This window comes from Brassica rapa, chromosome A05 (genome assembly GCF_000309985.2).
Source record: "Brassica rapa cultivar Chiifu-401-42 chromosome A05, CAAS_Brap_v3.01, whole genome shotgun sequence".
Classification (NCBI taxonomy): domain Eukaryota; kingdom Viridiplantae; phylum Streptophyta; class Magnoliopsida; order Brassicales; family Brassicaceae; genus Brassica; species Brassica rapa.
The window spans coordinates 25,299,736-25,318,128 of record NC_024799.2 but is presented as its reverse complement, the minus strand read 5'-3'; the positions used below and the strand labels follow the sequence as shown (position 1 = coordinate 25,318,128).

General features: G+C 33.8%; 4 protein-coding genes across 5 annotated transcripts; 3 read left to right on the top strand and 1 right to left on the bottom strand.

Moving 5' to 3' along the window:
* The first annotated feature begins 283 nt into the window (after positions 1–283).
* Positions 284–3,042, top strand: LOC103870465 (serine carboxypeptidase-like 7). Its single transcript, XM_009148590.3, has 14 exons — positions 284–471; positions 550–695; positions 772–848; positions 943–1,068; positions 1,140–1,242; positions 1,341–1,378; positions 1,460–1,561; positions 1,639–1,725; positions 1,797–1,874; positions 1,951–2,022; positions 2,228–2,346; positions 2,428–2,541; positions 2,622–2,667; positions 2,759–3,042. The coding sequence occupies exons 1-14, from the start codon at positions 329–331 to the stop codon at positions 2,837–2,839; spliced, it is 1,332 nt and encodes a 443-aa protein (XP_009146838.2). The 5' UTR covers positions 284–328; the 3' UTR covers positions 2,840–3,042.
* Positions 3,043–5,790: 2,748 nt separating this feature from the next.
* LOC103870464 (zinc finger protein ZAT5) lies at positions 5,791–9,022 on the top strand. The gene has a single exon (XM_018659051.2). The coding sequence runs from the start codon at positions 7,221–7,223 to the stop codon at positions 8,373–8,375; it is 1,155 nt and encodes a 384-aa protein (XP_018514567.1). The 5' UTR covers positions 5,791–7,220; the 3' UTR covers positions 8,376–9,022.
* Positions 9,023–10,913: 1,891 nt separating this feature from the next.
* LOC103870463 (NAC domain containing protein 50) lies at positions 10,914–13,696 on the top strand. 2 transcript variants are annotated; one of them, XM_009148586.3, is made up of 4 exons: positions 10,914–11,366; positions 12,108–12,385; positions 12,466–12,651; positions 12,783–13,696. In XM_009148586.3, the coding sequence occupies exons 1-4, from the start codon at positions 11,138–11,140 to the stop codon at positions 13,455–13,457; spliced, it is 1,368 nt and encodes a 455-aa protein (XP_009146834.1). In that variant the 5' UTR covers positions 10,914–11,137; the 3' UTR covers positions 13,458–13,696. The 2 variants fall into 2 exon arrangements, with proteins under 2 accessions (XP_009146834.1, XP_009146835.1); XM_009148587.3 differs by having other exon boundaries at positions 10,915–11,366; positions 12,792–13,696.
* Positions 13,697–13,967: 271 nt separating this feature from the next.
* On the bottom strand, positions 13,968–16,998 carry LOC103870462 (protein BTR1). Its single transcript, XM_009148585.3, has 9 exons — positions 16,595–16,998; positions 16,441–16,506; positions 15,913–16,151; positions 15,720–15,823; positions 15,281–15,468; positions 14,911–14,990; positions 14,535–14,630; positions 14,370–14,431; positions 13,968–14,267 (listed from the first exon to the last, which is right to left on the bottom strand). The coding sequence occupies exons 2-9, from the start codon at positions 16,499–16,501 to the stop codon at positions 14,147–14,149; spliced, it is 951 nt and encodes a 316-aa protein (XP_009146833.1). The 5' UTR covers positions 16,502–16,506; positions 16,595–16,998; the 3' UTR covers positions 13,968–14,146.
* Between the last annotated feature and the right edge of the window lie 1,395 nt (positions 16,999–18,393).

Genomic DNA, 18,393 nt, shown 5'->3' with positions numbered 1-18,393 from the left:
TAAATAAATGTTATATTTTTGTAAAAGACTCCAACTGGGATACCCTAATACAACTAGTTTTAGCATTTTTTTTTCTAAACAATAAGCTCTTAGGATGTATGCCGTGATTAATACGCTTTCTAATCTGTTTATTTTTATTAATAAGAAAAAACATGACGGATAAATTGTAAAAAAGAAAAGACAAAATCCAAAGATGGAGACAAAGAGGACTGTGAGGAAGAGACAAAGTAAATTACGGTACGCCTTTTGTGTGTGTGTGTGTGCACTTTTCTAATATAAAAGGTTCTATAATTGGTCCTAAAAGACACTGTGGTCTATCAAAACACCGATGGCTAACGACTACGTTTTCTCTATCCATAAGCTCCTTCTTTTCTTTCTTGTTATCTCGTATCGCAATGCTGTCGATTCTGCATCTATTATCAAGTATCTTCCTGGTTTTGAAGGTCCTCTTCCTTTTGAGCTTGAAACCGGGTTCGTTTTCTGAAAAAAGCTCTACCAGAATAAACCGGATTTGTTCTGAGTTTGGAGTATGTTTTTTTTTCTTGAAAGGTATATTGGTGTTGGTGAGGAAGAACAAGTGCAGTTGTTCTACTACTTCATCAAATCTGAGGGGAATCCTGAAGAAGACCCTATTCTTCTCTGGTTAAGTGGAGGACCTGGTTGCTCTTCAATCTCTGGTCTTCTTTACGAGAATGGTAATTCTTGTTGTTATCTTGTGTCTCTTGTTTTTGTTCAGTGAATCAAAATTAAACAAAAAGAAAATAAAAACAGGGCCTATGACTGTGAAGTTGGAGGTTTACAATGGAACTGTTCCTTCCTTGGTCTCTACTACATATTCATGGACTAAGGTACATCACAAAGTGCTGTACATATTAAAAAAAAAAAATTAAAATATGACTGAGATTACAACTCCATGCCTCATCCTTTGCAACTGTATATCAGATTTCGAGTATAATATATTTGGACCAGCCTGTTGGAACTGGCTTCTCCTACTCAAAAACTCAAAAACTTGCTAGTAAACCTAGTGATTTAGGAGAAGCCAAGCGTATCCACGAGTTTCTTCACAAGGTACTTGGTATTCTCTTTGTTGTGCATATGCATACCTCTTATGAGCCTTTTTGTGTGTGGTTGTTGTGCAGTGGCTAAACAAGCATCAAGACTTTCTCTCCAACCCTTTCTATGTAGGTGGAGATTCTTATGCTGGTATGGTTGTTCCAGCACTCGTTCAAGAAATCTCAAAAGGTGTGATCTATTGTTTTTTTTTCCATTTACTACTTTGTGTCTCATTTCTTAAACAATATTTTGCAATTTTTTATAACAGTATAAACATGATGTTTCAGGAAATTACGTATGCTGCAAACCTCCAATAAACCTTCAGGTTTATAGATACTTGTTGCTTCATACATATATCTATATACCTTGAAGAGCATTTGAAAGCTGATAGTTACCTTCAAAACAGGGCTATGTGCTCGGAAACCCGTCAACCGAAGTTGCATTTGACTATAACCATCGCATTCCTTATGCTCATGGAATGGCACTGATCTCTGATGAACTTTACGAGGTATTGAAACACTGACATACGTACTGTTGTTTGAAAGAATATAACAAAAGTAACTCAAAACTCTGTTTTGTAAGCAGTCTATGGAGAGAATCTGCAAAGGAGAATATGAAAATGTTAATCCAAGTAACACGGAATGCTTGAAACTCGTTGAAGAATATCATAAGGTACACACATTCATGAAGAGTTTAATTGTTGTAAGATTTATCACTCAGGCTTTTGTGGTGGTTTTTTATAGTGCGTTGATAGAATAAACTTCGCACTTATTTTAACGCCATTGTGTGAAGAATCTGAAGACACACTTCCCGATTGCTATGTAAGTAATCTGTATATTATCTTCAGTCAACTGTTACAGCATTGATAAAGGTAAACATGCGAGTTTGCATTTGCAGACTTATCGTTACGTGTTAACTGCCTACTGGACCAATGATGAGAGTGTCCGCAAGGCTCTTCAAATTCATAAGGTATTAGATACGACAGAAGTTAATATTTTACTCTCCTATTAATTTTATTTTGTAACAATGACAACTATATGATAAGTTAGATGAGTTTATAACGTAAAACCAATTAGTGATAAATAGCTTAGTCTACATGCATGTCTTATATCATTCTTAAGATTCTTTCTAACTTTTCTGATGTGGGACATTGTCAATAATACTATGATTGCAGAAGAGTAAAGAGAAATGGGTACGTTGTAACTGGGGAATGCCTTACACACATGACATCAAAAGTAGTGTACCGTACCATATGAATAACAGCATCAATGGCTACCGTTCTCTCATCTACAAGTCAGAGTTTAATGCCTTTTGAAAGAAGTAGTGGACAATTCAAAGTTTTTTTGTAAACTTTGGTTTTTTTTGGGTGAACAGTGGTGATCACGATATGTTCGTGCCTTTCCTTGGAACTCAAGCTTGGATTAGGTCTCTTAACTATTCTATCATTGATGACTGGAGACCTTGGATGATAGCCGATCAAATCGCTGGGTATATTACCATTTTTAATTCTCTTGTTGTTTTCATTCTTTAGTCGTATGAGCTCATTAGAGTCGCTCTGTTTTTGGCAGATACACGAGGACTTATGCCAATAAGATGACATTTGCGACTATTAAAGCAAGTCTTTTCTTTGTTTCCACTCAAACGTTTTGGTTTGCGGTTTTCTTGCTTATGTTTCTTAGCTGAATTGTGTTGAGTTTGATTGTAGGGAGGAGGACACACTATAGAGTATAAACCAGAGGAGAGTTATATCATGTTCCAAAGGTGGATCAATGGCCAACCTCTTTAGCAAGAACAATATCATTCTATTAAAGCATATGTAGATATATAGTTATCACGCCTTCTCCATAAGAAACCTTTACTATTCAAGTGAAACTTTTAATGTGCTACTACATTTGATACTTTTATTTTGTAGTTTGATGTACCAACATTGTCTCCTATTATCACACTTATATTTGAATCTTTTAGAATAAACCAAACCGATGGGTTTAATCTTATTGGCCATGCCTGACTTTCTGGCACTGAATGCAGACTGCGGCAAGAGTTTATTTGTTGGTTCACGTTTGTGTTCTAATTTTTGAATGGCCTTTTAAATTCATTTATATATATTAAAAAACACCATAAATTGCTTCACGTTAATGCTCTTAACTAGATTATACTCCCTCCGTTTTTTAATATAAGTCGTTTTACAGCTATGCACGTAGATTAAGAAAACCATTAATTTCTTATATTTTTTAAACAAAAACATCATTAATTATTTACCTAACCACAATTCAACCAATAGAAAAATAGAAGATATATTACCATTGGTTATACAACATTAATTATTAATAAATTTTACATAGAAAACCGAAAACGACATATAATTTGGAACAAAATTTTTTCTCTAAAACGACTTATATTAAAAAACGAAGGGAGTAATAAAACAAAACAATATTACTCCTAATAATAAAATAAATCATCTTCTTGTTTTTTGTTAGTCTTTGCTTTGCGAAGAAAACACCATAGTATTTCGAAACCTTCTTCCTAATAATCGTGTTCTGAAAGTTAATTGTAAATCAAACAAAAAGGATTATTCACTCGGCTCGGTGAAATTCAAAGGTCTTCCACATCGTATTAACATACGTGAGGCTTGCATTGAAAGAACAACCTGGACATGCTTATTGCAACAAGGAGGCTTCGCTTCAATTTTTAGAGCATAGTTAAGAAATTTAATTCCTCGATGTGGAGAGTTACGAGTATATGTTGCCAAAGAGGTTGGAATTTACAGATCCGAATATGCTGGTCCAGAATTGTTCGGCCAGCCTTGGTCGAAAGACACAAAAATATTCAGGGCTAAGCCATTGTCAGAAAGGGATTGGGGCTATGTTCCAATATATATATATATATATATATATATATATATATATGTTTTCTTTTTGCTCTTATATTGACATTTTTGGATTTGACATAATGGGAAGTAGTAAAGTTAATATTAAAATATCAAAGGTTTGAGTTTTTAATTTATTTTATAAACTTTTTTTTATAAAGAAATAAGCGATCTATAAAGCAAATTAAATAATTTGAGAATTCCCATATATATGTCTAACAACTGTTTCTTTTTGAAACTTATGTCAAACAACTTTTTTTATAAACAATATTGCACTAGTATGTTTTTGGCCGAAACAATATTACTGAAAGTATGTACTAATGTGCACTCCATGTTATCCAGTCGACTCTTACATAATCATTGGGATAAACAATTATTGGCCACTATCGTTTTAAGCTAATTATTAGCTACATCCAACAATGTAGAGTAGACTTTTTAGAAAATAACACAGCACCTAAATTCACATATTTATTGGTTTCTTATTACTTAGTAATATTCTTTACGTCAAGTGGGTGCTCTTCACATCATGCAACATGAACAAATCGGCATATACTTCATAATACGTACACACGCCAACATGTATTAACTATATTACTATTATATATCTTATATATTAAAACAGAAGTCATGACTTCTTTTCATGTGTGATTTTTTTTAGTTTGGATCATTCCTAGAAAATATCATATTTTACATGAGTTCATTATTATATCTTTTAATATCTTTATTATTTTATTTGAAATACAAATGAATATATTTAAAATATTCTAACAAAATCTTTTTAAAATCTTCTTAGAATCTTTTTAAATTTACTTTCAAAAATTAGTTAGTTTTAATTTAAATTATCATAAAATATAATTAGAAATTAAAATTGAATATAGTTTTAGTTTATAAACGAAAATTTAAATAAAATGAAATTAATTAATTTCACAAATACATTTACTAATAATTTTTATAGATTTTGTTAGAAATAAATATTTATTTTTATTTTAATTTTTTCAAATTTGTTTTCTAATAAAATAAAAATCATGATTTTTTGATGAGTGATATTTTTATTTGGACCATCTTTTAAATTTTATATTAAATATATATCACTAATGCTAATATACATAATATTTTTAACTACTTTAATCATAATACCTTTTATATCTTTTAATTTTTTTTAAAAAAAATTAAAATTCTAACAAATTTCTTGAAAAAAATTATAATACGATCTTAATTGTCATACATTGAATATAAATATTTTCAACTAATTTTGTAATTAGTAATGAAATGTTACTAAAAGAATAAAATTATATCCTATTTTATCAATTTTATAACAATATCTATCATTTTAAAATAAAAATGTTATATTGAAGAAAATATGATAAAATTATTTTAAGTTAATAAGTTAACATATTTTATTTTCATAAATATAAAATATTTATGCTAAAAATATAATATGTTGGTAGAACGGGTTAATATTAGTAAACTATATAATACATGTATAAAAATTTAACTTATCTTAAACTTTTTAATATACAGTAATTTATTATATAAAATTAATAAACATTAAAAAATTACTAAAAAAATCTAGCGATTTGAATTACGGATCATGATTATAATAAATTAAATACAAAATTGTTTTCATATATGTTGTTTCATGCATTAAAAAATTTAGTTTAGTAATCAAACGCAAATTCAATAAGACAAATATATAATAAGCAACATATATATGTGATGATTTTAATTTACAGCATAAAAACTATAAAATTATTATATTTGGCATAATTATACAAATATTTAAATATGTGAGTAATATTAAAAATATATAATAATTATGTAAAACAAATATATATATATATATATATATATAAATGTGAAAATATAACCGTGCGGGTGGAAATCTAGTTAAAAGTTTAAAACTGTAGTTTAAAGTTGTTGGGACAAAATATCAGTTGACAATATTAACCGGCCAAACATAACACCCTACTCCATTCTCACATAAATTCATAGTTGACAATATTAACTGAACTCACCGCATTTGAAAAATGTATATAACACACATTGTTGATGTTAGCATGCTGGTTAATTTTCCACTTGATTGATTCATATGTTGGTCATTTTTCTTCTCATGAAATTACACGTTTTGGAATTTGTTTCAAACTAAGAGAATTGGTCATTGTCTAGTTATGCTTCCCCAGTTATTGTCTCAACTCTCAAGTCTGGTTTGATAAGTCGTCGTACTCTTACGACTTATTGGGTGGACTTTAGTTTTTTCTTTCGTAAGTCATTAGAAATTAAATAGAAGAGTATTTATACGCTAAACCAACATGTGCAAAGAGATGCGTACGTAGACGTATAAGAAATATGCCAAAAATATAAATAAACAAAACAAAATAAAAAGGAACAATATGGGAGTGGAGTAATGGTAGAGAGATAGGAAGGCAGAGCCGTAGGTTCCGTGAGAGCCAGGCTTGCACTCTTATTAATTTATACATTCGTTCACCATAAGTAACCTCTAAGCCTCTACTTCCATTTTATTTTAGTGTTTTTGGCTTATCATTTATATTTTCTCAACGATGGAAGATCGCATAAGAATATTCAAAACTAGTTTTGGTAATATATAGCTGTTGTATGAAACTTATAAGGGATATACAATATAGCATATGATTAGTTAAAATTGGATCGTTATTTGTATCAATCACAAGAATGTCATATATTCATTGTCAATAACACAAGAAAATATATATTGAGTTAAAGGTTAGTTCCAGATTATTAAAAACAATGATATTGATCAGTTTCGGTAATTAACCGAAAGATGTTGATCGCTTCGTATTAGAAACATTTGTATTTAGATCTCTAACCACATGTTATTATCTTTTTAAGAGGCCACGTGATTCTTTAGGCATAACAGAACTAATCCAAGAATAGGTTGTTTATACAGAGTAAAAGAAAGGGATGTTGAAGAGACAAATAATACATTACTCAAGTTATTGTCTAAATTTACACATAAAAATTGTAATAGACAATAACAGAAGTACTAAAATTTAAGAGGTTGCTAAAAGACAAGTCCAACATATTCCACACACTTGAGAATGTGTTGTCTCCCTTTGACTCCTCTCCATAAATCACTCTCTATTTATGTATGCATCTCTCCAATCCACACACATACATCTCTCTCTCTCTCTCTTAACACACATAAACATCCTTAGTTTATATATTTGTAATCCTCACCATCTCCATCTTCAAATTCAACTTTCTCTAATTCATCTTCTAGCTCTTCCCTCTTTAATTACTTTTTTTGAATCTATCTATATAGCCAATGGAAACAGCAGAGGAGGCGATATCGGCAGCTAAGGAGCAAGCCTTGATCCTTAAAGGGAAGAGGACTAAGAGGCAGCGTCTGCAGTCCCCAATCCCTTTCTCTATCGTCCCTCCTATGTCTTCTCAAGAACCTGATGTGGAAGAAGAGTCCACCAGTCTTGTTTCCAAGGAGAAGAGTCTCAATGATGATATTAACACCAACAAGAATGATAACAACGTTTTGATCAATGGTGTGACATCTCCTGCCTCTTCATCTTCTAACAACAATGCAACATTAAAGACCGCCGCTGACGAGGAAGACCAAGACATGGCTAATTGTTTGATCCTCCTCGCCCAAGGTCACTATACCCCTCAACAACAACCACAACAAACAAGACAGTTTATGATGAGTTACCAAGAATCTGGTAATAACAACAACAATGCGTATAGATCTAGCAGCAGAAGGTTCCTCGAGACGTCTTCACCTAATGGAACCACGAGTGGAGGCAGAGCCGGTTACTATGTTTACCAATGCAAAACGTGTGACCGGACTTTCCCTTCTTTCCAAGCTCTTGGTGGCCATAGAGCCAGCCACAAGAAGCCTAAAGCCGCAGCGGGTCTTCACTCCGACCATGACCTCAAGAAGTCTATATACAACGACGCCGTTTCTCTTCATCTCAACAACGTCCCCACCGCAACTCCTAACAACAATAGTAGCCACAGGTCGCTTGTGGTATACGGCAAAGCGGGTAACAATAAAGTCCATGAATGTGGGATATGTGGAGCTGAGTTCACGTCCGGACAAGCCTTAGGTGGTCACATGAGACGTCATAGAGGCGCAGTGGTGGCCTCAGCAGCATCCGCTTCCACCGCAACGGTTAGGGTTGCGGCCACTGCGGGTACAGCAAACACGGCCTTGTCATTGTCACCTATGTCGTTTGACCACATGTCGGTTCATCCGGTTCAGGGTCCGGTTAAGAGAGCGAGGAGTGCGGTTGTGTCGTTAGATTTGGATCTGAATCTACCTGCCCCGGAAGATGTGAATCGGGTCAACGGGTTAAGCTTTGCTTCAAAGCAAGAACAGGAACATGAACATGAACAAACGCAACAGAGAGAAGAACAAAAGTCTATTGTTTTGTCTTCGGCTCCTACATTGGTGGATTGCCATTACTAAATCAAATATTCAATACCCAAATTCGTTTATTAATTTTTTGAAATTTTACGCAAAAATTTATGAACCATTTTTTTTAAAAAATTACTGATTCCTTGCTTGTACAAGAATTGCAAGATTCCTTTTTTTTTACTTCATTTCAAAAGAAAACCCTATCATTATACAAATGTGCATATGCATAGATGCTATGTAATAACATCTACGCTAATGTAAGATTTTTTGGTTGAACAATAAAACTAAAAATAATATACTCCACGTTTTGTTACAATACACGGTGTATACAAAAAATATTTTTAAAAAGTATAATGTTAACTCTCTCAAAAAAAAAATGTTACTAACTTTATCAACGTCCCAAAACTCATGCAAATCATTAGAAAATGCAAGTTATTTACTACAATCGCAATTCACAAGTCGCAACTAGGGATGTCAATTGGACGGACTGGGTGGATTTGGGCGTGTCCAGATGAGCTTATTTTTTTCTGGACGTTTTTGGTCGAGCCCAAATAGGATCATGTCTAAATAGGACCATATCCAAATAGGACCATGACCAGGTGGACTGTCCATGGAATCCAAATGTCCATTTAATGTAAAATGTCTAATTTTCAAACTTAAAAGATGTACATATTAGAAATTTCATGTTTTACAAAACATATTTAAATTTACTTTAATTTCATGTTTTACAAAACATACTTAAACTTAAATTTCATGTTTCACAAAAAATATTTAAAATATTTGTGATTTTTTTTCCCTAAATATTTGTGATTTCAAATTTTTTTAAAAAAAAATATAAGCGTATTTGGGCGGCCCATGTCCATTTGGTTTTGTCCATTGGATTCTGGACGCATCTGGGCATAATCCATTTGGACAGAAATATTTCGGGCATATTTGAGCGTAACCATATTAGTCCATATCGATTTGGACATGGGCCGTCCATGGACAATGTGCCTAATTGACATCCCTAGTCGCAACACTTTCTGGTATGGGACTTTGTCCGTCCTCTAAATGGGCTATAAATGAATGATGGGCTTTAAAAGTATCCTATAATGTCAAAAGAAGTTAGGCCCAGGACTAAACACGAGGTTCGAACAAGTATGAGGCAGAAAAAGTTTTGATATTTTAGCATTTTGTCCTTTATGGGGACAGTGGTGTGACGGGTGTCAGTTAGCTGACAACCTAAATAAATAAAATTTTAAATTTTGTATTTTACTGTTTCAAAAGTTATGTGATATGATAATTTGATATTTTCGTTTTGAAACTCCTTGCTTCCAATATAGTTAAAGAACGGAGCAGACCCAAACAAATAATGCATGTTATCATTACTATTATTATTTTAAAATCTAAATGTTGAGAGAACAATTATATCAATAATTTTTGGATGTGAGAAAACGCAATTTGAATAAACTTAAGAGAAGTAATAATAATGAATTGTTATCAACTATAACAAAAAAAAGTAAACTACGAACTAAAAATTGAAAGAAAAATAGATTGGACTTGGACTATTAGTAGATTGGTAGATAGAACAAAGAAGCAAATTAAATGAAGATGAATAAATATTAAGAGAAAATGGGGAAGATGATGATTCGTGTGGACCAAGTCTTCTTCTCCTTTAGCTTGCCTTATTGGTAAAGTATCCTTTAGCAAGCAAACGTACCTGTCACTCCTTTATTTTGTTTTCACCTTCTATTCTCTCATTAACTTCTTCTTCTTCTTTGGGTCAACTTCTCAATAACTTTTGTGTACGTTTAGATTATTTTATCAACAATCAGTGTTACTATACTATATTTTAAACTGATGATATCTCTGGAACAACGAAAACGACATTATCCTAATAAAAGAAAATTTCTTAATTTTAAAAGGTTAGATAAAATTGGATACTGTTTCAGTTTATAAGTAAGGGTTTAAAATATTTATTTGGTATGGAAATTGAACCAAAATTTCAAGGTTACATAAATAGCAATTTTTTCTTGAAAATTACAAAAATATATCGAAAACAAGATGCTTCACATTTTTGATGATATATTAAAAGAGAATAATATCATAGTTTAACCATTTTCAGAAAAAAAACTATCCTATATTTTACATATATATCTACCATAAATAATATTTCTTTAAGTGTAAAATTTATAGTTGCATATTATTTAATAGAATATAAGATATTTTTTACAATAAGCTTAGCGAAAAATGATTTATAAAATTTTTATTCTATTTCGTAAAAAATATCACATTTAATTTAAATAATAAATATTTTTTTGGACAAAGAATAATAAAATATATTACCTTAATTTAATATAATTTTTATCGACATGATATGCTTTTTTCTCAACTATATATATTTATTAAATAAATATAAACTATTTTCTTTTATTACTTACTTATCAAACCACTGACAGTGATTCCTCTATTTACTTCACAAAACGACAAAAACTAAGCAGTAACATTTGCTAGGGTTTTATTACAGCAACCCTTCGCGAGACAAAAAAAAAACATAAATAATCGAGAAAATGAGAAAAAAAGCAAAACTGGAATCGCAATCCAAAACACTTGTTTTCTAACCTTCTCGGAAACGCAAAAACAAAAAGAAAAGAAAAAATAAATTTCTTGCAATTGAAGGTACCTTTAATCGTGGGCTTCTTCTCTCTTTGGTTTCTTCTCCGTATAATTAAAAAAACCCATTTCCCAACTTTCCTTTGGGTGTTCGTCTGGTGAGGTTTGGTGAACGAGAGAGAGAGAGAGAAGAAGACAACAAGTACGGTCCTTTGCTTCAAATGGGTCGCGAATCTGTGGCTGTGGTGTCTTCGCCGCCGACGGCGACTGCGACTGCGAGGGGTACTGCTACTGTTGCGGCGACATCGCTTGCTCCTGGGTTTCGATTTCACCCGACTGATGAGGAGCTCGTTAGCTATTACTTGAAGCGAAAGGTTATGGGTAAGCCCGTACGTTTCGATGCGATTGGGGATGTTGATATCTACAAGCATGAGCCTTGGGACTTAGCAGGTTCGCTCTCTCTATCTGGGAAAAGAGTTTAGCTTTATGGGTTTTTTGTTCTGTGAGACATGCTTCTGATTGTTTTGTGGCTTTGTTCATGGTTTTGTCTCCTGATTCAATTCTGGGAAAAGAGTTTGGCTTTATGGGCTCTGAGTTGCAGATCTACCTTTTGCTATATTTAGGCTGTAAAACTGTAAAAAGATTGTGCATCCTATGGACTTATTAATTGGGCAAAATCTAGTTTTTTTCTCAGATTTCTTGAGAAATTATGTATGAATTGTGCTTTCAGTTTTGTTTGCTTGTGTTTCAGGTAATGAAGTTTGTTATTCTGTGTGTTTGTTTGTCTGAAGTTTTTGAGTTAAGTTGTGTCATGTTTCAGATTCCTTAAGGCTTTCTTGTTAACTTCTGTCAGGTTTGCTTGTGTCTCAGGACATGAAGTTTGTTGTTGCGTGTCTAAGTATCTCAAGTTTAATTTTTCTCTGGTGCTGTGTTTTGTGTGTTTCAGTTTCGCTTGCTTGTGTTTCAGGAAATGAAGTTTGCTGTTCTGTGTTTTTCCTATATGAAGTTTTGAGTTTAGTGTTATTAAATCAAGCTTCAGATTCCTTAAGTATTTCTTGCTAACTTGTGCTCCCACATTAGTTTGCTTGTGTATCAGGACATGAACTTTGTGTACCATTCTTGGTCTCTTGTCTGAGTATCTCAAGTTTGATTTTTTCCCTCTTCTGCTGTTTTGTGTGTGTGTGTTTCCAGTGTTTTCGAGGTTGAAGACAAGAGACCAAGAATGGTACTTCTACAGCGCGTTAGATAAGAAGTACGGGAACGGCGCTAGGATGAACCGAGCCACTAACAAAGGCTACTGGAAAGCCACCGGAAAAGACAGAGAAATCCGCCGTGACATTCAGCTGCTCGGTATGAAAAAGACACTCGTTTTCCACAGCGGGCGTGCCCCGGATGGGCTCCGCACCAACTGGGTCATGCACGAGTATCGCCTTGTGGACTATGAAACTGAATCCAATGGAAACCTCGTGGTATAGTTTTTTTTTTCTTCCAAAGAGTTACCTATCAGTTTGTTTGATACTGTCTAAAAGAATCCTTTGTTTGGGTGCAGCAAGATGCATATGTGTTGTGCAGAGTGTTCCACAAGAATAACATTGGGCCACCAAGTGGGAACAGATACGCGCCATTCTTGGAAGAGGAATGGGCTGATGAGGGAGTCGCTCTGATTCCAGGAGTAGACGTTAGGGTCAGGGCAGAGCCGCTACCAGTAGCTAATGGAAACAACCAGATGGACCAGGTTTGTACTTCCTTCATAACCCATAAGCTGTTAAGTTTAAAAAGATCTGTGTTGAAACAATCTCTTAAGTGGCTGTTCAAAACTTTTGTGTGTGCCCTCTTGGGTTCATATAACTTTGTAATTTGTCTTAGGAAATTCAGTCAGCAAGCAAGGACCTCATTAACATCAACGAGCCACCAAGAGAGACTACCCCAATGGATATCGAAGTTAATCATCAGAACCATCATGAGAATGCCCCTAAGCCGCAGGAGAATAACAACAATAACCATTATGATGAAGCTGAGGAAGCACTCAAACTTGAGCAAGCGGAAGAAGATGAGCGTCCTCCTCCTGCATGTGTTCTCAACAAAGAAGCTCCATTGCCTCTCCTTCAATACAAACGAAGACGCCAAAACGAACCCAACAACTCAAGCAGGACCACACAGGATCACTGTTCGTCCACAATAACAACCGTCGACAATACAACACCAACTTTAATCTCATCATCTGCTGCTGCTGCCACCAACACCGCCATCTCTGCATTGCTTGAATTCTCTCTCATGGGTATATCCGCAAAGAAAGAAAACACACCGCAACCTCCTAACAAGGAAGCTTATCCTCCTGCTCCGCTTCCATCTACTGAAGAGAAGCTTAATGATCTCCAGAAGGAGGTTCACCAGATGTCTGTTGAGAGAGAGACGTTCAAGCTTGAGATGATGAGTGCAGAGGCTATGATCAGTATTCTCCAGTCGAGGATCGATGCACTGCGCCAGGAGAACGATGAGCTGAGGAAGAACAACGCCACCAAGGGACAAGCGGTGCTCTAAAACCAACTCTTCAGGTTTCTTCTCCTTTGCATTCTAGCTGTAATATTATGAGCTATCTATGTAGCTTCTTCAGACGGATTGAGAACCATGTGAGTCTCTGTTGTAAAATTAGGATAAACCGGATCGCAGCCGCTGAGCTGGGTGTCTTTTTTCTTTCTTTCGGATGTTTAAGCATCTTTTGCGAACATGGTCAGGTTGGTCCATTGTCATATATTATCTATCATGCTCTTTTCAGACAAGAACGCTATATGTTTGTTGCAAGAGTGCTTGGTGTGATGGTCAGCTATTTGGGCAAAAATCGTTATTAGTGGTCAGATCTGAGGGCATAGTCGTCTCTTTCCTTCTCGTACTGTAGTATCTCATAATGTTCCGTCTTTATGAGGGTAAAGTGCTTTTCAAGTAATACCGTGACTGGGGGTTGTCAGAAGGAAGGGCTTTATCGTCATTAACCAATTCCGGTATAGGCTACGTCAGCGACAGCTACGGAAGAAGACTTTTGCTACAAGTGAAGAAACTAACAAAAGAGATGCTACTAATCAAACAAACATAGCACCTTTGCACACGGAAGACCTCTCTTTGACATTTCAATGTTTGCATAGAAAGGGCATGCCTGCATTGACCGTTGAAGAGCTATTGATAATCTGAAATTGAGATTTTGATGTTATATACTAGAACACTTGTTTTAAAAACTAGTCTGTATCCATGTCAGTTTCATCCTTGGCCCTCCTCTTCGATGCCTTGTCAACTTTACGTTCTATAATCGATAGAGCTAAATCGATCGAAGCTTGAAATCCAGAGATAGTAACTTTCCTGATAAAAAAACAATATGTCAGAAGAAAGAAGTTAGACAATACATTGTTCAAGCTCTGCATGTTATTTCAGCAACAAGCAAATGTTTTGTTAAGACAATACCTATCAGTAGTGCCAGGGAGAAACCCTCCTCGGCCTGATATCTTTATTCTGGCACCACTTGACTGCCATTTTACCGATTCAAAAGACAACAAAGGCGTGAGAGTTTGGTGATGATGAAATTGAGTGAGAAGAGAGTCAAAATGGATCGGAAATATTGGAACGCACCTCACTGATCTCCATGATGTGACTTCCTTTACGGCCAATGACCACACCTATGTGCTCATCCGACACACCTATTGTCACCGAGTTGTAACTATCTTCCTATAATATAAACGAAAAAAAAAAACATTTCTAAGTATTGGCTTAAGCTTTTGAACTAAATTTCTTATACTCTATAGTTTCGTTGAGCCGAAAACAAGCCATTCAAAGAAACATTTAAACTCTAAAACGGCCTGCTTTCCAGGGAAGTCATGGTATTCTAGATCTAGCATGAGCAGTCTCCTATCTTTTAGACTTTGCTAGCAGCCAGCATCATAGAGTTTCTTTCATAATCACTGATATAAATTTATGACTCGAGATATATTGTGAGAAGAGAGAAAACCTTGTGATTTTGTTTACTTCCAAGAGATCTGCGTGACTTCGCCGATTTCCATGCGTGCAAAAGGTTGCGAAGACCTAAATCTGGCGTTGAAAAGGATCTTTAGAAGAAAATGAAGCTTAACAAACCGGCTTGTTTGTTCGATAAATTAGGCGAGTGACTAATGTTTTGTCCTTGGAATTTACAGTGCCTTACCAGATACCAATAACACTAACCTAATACTATCTACGACATATATAGCCGTGCCTAGTTGCTAGCAAATGCAGAAGTCATTACTTCTAGACACAATCACAGAAACACAGAACATGATAACCAAAGACAATTCAACAAGGAAATCAAACTCAATTAGTAAGCTATTTGTAGAAGAGTATACCTTTTCTATATGAATTGGGGGAGTGCACTTGCTGGGAGTAATCATCATCTTCGGTAAGCTTAGTCAAAATCAAAGCAATTGCGCGCATCTGCTCCTCCATGGTTCCAGATAGTGTCAATAGCCTATCACTCAGCTCGAAGTCCAGAGGAGATATCTTGATACCAGCGTTGGAGTCTTCAATAAAGGACCTATGGCAAGACAATCATATGCGTTTTAAGGGTTTAGAAGATGTAGTAATGCCACCACATCCTGAAATTAAATATAAATATCCAAAGATTTGACTCTGAACCCCATAAAAATCCCTTTTTATTCTATGAAGAGAAGATTCCTTGTTCTCTTGAAGATATGAAGTATGATAACAACATGAACACATTCTCATATGTCAATTTCCCAGATTCATCATGCACTGTTACTACGAGAATAGAATGCAAGAACTTACCTGATGGTGGCTCCTCCTTTTCCAATGATGCCTCCACAGGAACTGTGTGGAACCACAACTCTTGTTCTCCTAAGCTCAACATCACTACCATCTTCACCTTGAAGCTACCAAAAATTTGAAAAAAAAACAAACAAACTTGATCTATTAAGAGCGACAAACACAGACAGCTAGAAGCAATTCAAAATACAATTACCTGACTGTGCAATTTAGCAAGAACAAGCTGGAACGCAGTGAGAACTTGTACAGTCGTGCCAGATATCACAACGATTCTACAAGTCGTTCCTGGGAAATATTCTTGATTACGAGAGAGCAGGATTTCAGCTCCAGAGCTGTCCTGGAACTGAATGATGGTTGAACCACCTTTCCCAATCACATAACCAGCTAACGCTTTGGGTACAAGGAAACGAATGTGCGTTGGCTTCTCACTAGAATCTGAAACAGGATGAAGAAAAATACACTAGACACTCTAAGAAACAAAGTATAATATCCCCCACTAAACTACACTATTGGATCCTAGAGATAGTGAGCTCGATCTCTTTCCTTAAATTTTTAAATAATTTCGTCGATGATCTGAATATCTGATTATAGTCGGAAGCTAAACAGATAGAATGCAATCCAATCCAATCATCAACGCCTAAGGAAGCAAATCAAAACTTCTACTTTTCTCTAATTTCGATGGAATTATTCCGGTGAGGATCAAATCGAATCGAATCGAAAGTACCAGGTTCTTGCGATGGCTCCTCCAGGGATTCATACGCCGTGTCGGACTCGTTGGAATCCATCTCCGCTGCGAAAGATAGAGAAACAATTAGCTGATGGAAAGTTGGAGATGAGGGAAAGAGAGAAGACTCGATTTCGATGAAATCTGCACTTACCTCTCTGCTCGTATAAGTATGAATCTCCTTCCGTTCAACTTCGCCGCAAATTTTTCACTCTGAGTTGTAAGTCTCCGGCGACGTAGTGGTGATTCTCTCGGCGTTTGTAATCGTATCCTGTTAACCGCCTTCTTCGTGTTTGTTGCTGAGCGGTTGGTTTGTTTGTCAACTCTGATTGAAAAAGAGTCAAACTTGTATTCTATTAATTTGTTTTTGTCAAATCCAACTTATTTTAATTAAATAATAATTAATTTAGTCCTTTTTCCAATGATTTTTTACGCAAATTCATTTAGTTCAAATATTCACTTCACTCTTCGCTTGAGGTATTTTTTCAACTCTCTAAGCTATACTAGATTTTTTAACCGCGCTACACGCGGATAAGATATTATATGTATTTCTCAATTCTAAAAAAATATAATGTATAATATTGTATTACATTATTTAAAGAATATAAAATAAGACTACATAACATAAATATATTTTTTAAATTTTCTTTGTGGAAATCATTATGTTGTTTGATTGTTGTACTTGATTCACATATTTGCATAGTTATTTGTGATAGATGAATAACTATATTTTTATTATCAGTAAATAATATATATTTATTATATAATATAAGAAAAATAAAATTATATTCTTTTAAAACAAACTTGTCTGATGTAGGGACTCGGTTATAGACATATCATATTCAAATGAGACATTTTACAGTTATCAATCTTCTTAATAGTCAAGAAACAAATCTGAATATCAAAACAATATCTCATACGATCTCTTTGTGGAATAACTGCTCTGAAGAAATTGAATTTAGGCATAAAAAAGGACTGAAAATGGATGTGCATATGTGTTATCTAAGTCAGTTTTACAAAGTACTATTCATAATTCATATATCATTTATGTCCATCCTATTTTTTGTCCATATTTTCTTAAACATCTTGAAATAACTGATGCTAATTAATAATAAACTTTTGGCTGGCAAAAAAAGAGTCAAAATTGTCTAATTATTGCTTAATTTGTCTAACTGATATATATGTATTTCTCAATTCTAAAAAAATAATGTATAATATTGTATTACATTATTTAAAAAATATAAAATAAGACTACATAACATAAATATATTTTTAAAATTTTCTTTGTGGAAATCATTATGTTGTTTGATTGTAGTACTTGATTCACATATTTGCATAGATATTTGTGATAGATGAATAATTATAATTTTATTATCAGTAAATAATATATATTTATTATATAATATAAGAAAAATAAAATTATTTACTTTTTAAACAAAGTTGTCTCATGTTGGAGATTCGGTTATAGACATATAATATTCGAATGAGACATTTTTACAGTTATCAATCTTCTTAACATTCAAGAAACAAATCTGAATATCAAAACAATATCTCATACGATCTCTTTGTGGAATAACTGCTCTGAAGAAATTGAATTTAGGCATCAAAAAGGATTGGAAATGATGTGCAGATGTGTTATCTAAGTCAGCTTTACAAAGTACTACTATTCATAGTTCATATATCATTTAAGTCCATCCTTTCTTAAACATCTTGAAATAACTGATGCTAATTAATAATACACTTTTGGCTGGCAAAAAAAATTAAATTTGTCTAATTATCGTTTAAATATTTTATTAATATTGTCTAAGAAGCTTTCAATTGATATCATAGTTTAATTTTTATTAGTTTTTTTGTTAATTTTAGGATTTTTTGTATTTAAGATTTTTTTCCATATTAAGCTTATATTTCTTTCACATAATATATATATATGTCATAAAAATTACCATCAAATCA

Bases quoted from the DNA above. Each gene is read 5' to 3' on its own strand.
- LOC103870464 (XM_018659051.2), top strand. From the start codon at position 7,221: ATGGAAACAGCAGAGGAGGCGATATCGGCAGCTAAGGAGCAAGCCTTG.
- LOC103870463 (XM_009148586.3), top strand. From the start codon at position 11,138: ATGGGTCGCGAATCTGTGGCTGTGGTGTCTTCGCCGCCGACGGCGACT. The intron at 12,386-12,465 runs GTATAGTTTTTT...GTTTGGGTGCAG, and splicing joins AATCCAATGGAAACCTCGTG to CAAGATGCATATGTGTTGTG. The intron at 12,652-12,782 runs GTTTGTACTTCC...AATTTGTCTTAG, and splicing joins GAAACAACCAGATGGACCAG to GAAATTCAGTCAGCAAGCAA.
- LOC103870465 (XM_009148590.3), top strand. From the start codon at position 329: ATGGCTAACGACTACGTTTTCTCTATCCATAAGCTCCTTCTTTTCTTT. The intron at 1,562-1,638 runs GTATTGAAACAC...TTTTGTAAGCAG, and splicing joins TCTCTGATGAACTTTACGAG to TCTATGGAGAGAATCTGCAA. The intron at 2,347-2,427 runs GTCAGAGTTTAA...TTGGGTGAACAG, and splicing joins TACCGTTCTCTCATCTACAA to TGGTGATCACGATATGTTCG.
- LOC103870462 (XM_009148585.3), bottom strand. From the start codon at position 16,501: ATGGATTCCAACGAGTCCGACACGGCGTATGAATCCCTGGAGGAGCCA. The intron at 15,824-15,912 runs GTAATTGTATTT...AATTTTTGGTAG, and splicing joins TTGCTAAATTGCACAGTCAG to CTTCAAGGTGAAGATGGTAG. The intron at 15,469-15,719 runs GTAAGTTCTTGC...GTCTTGCCATAG, and splicing joins AAAGGAGGAGCCACCATCAG to GTCCTTTATTGAAGACTCCA.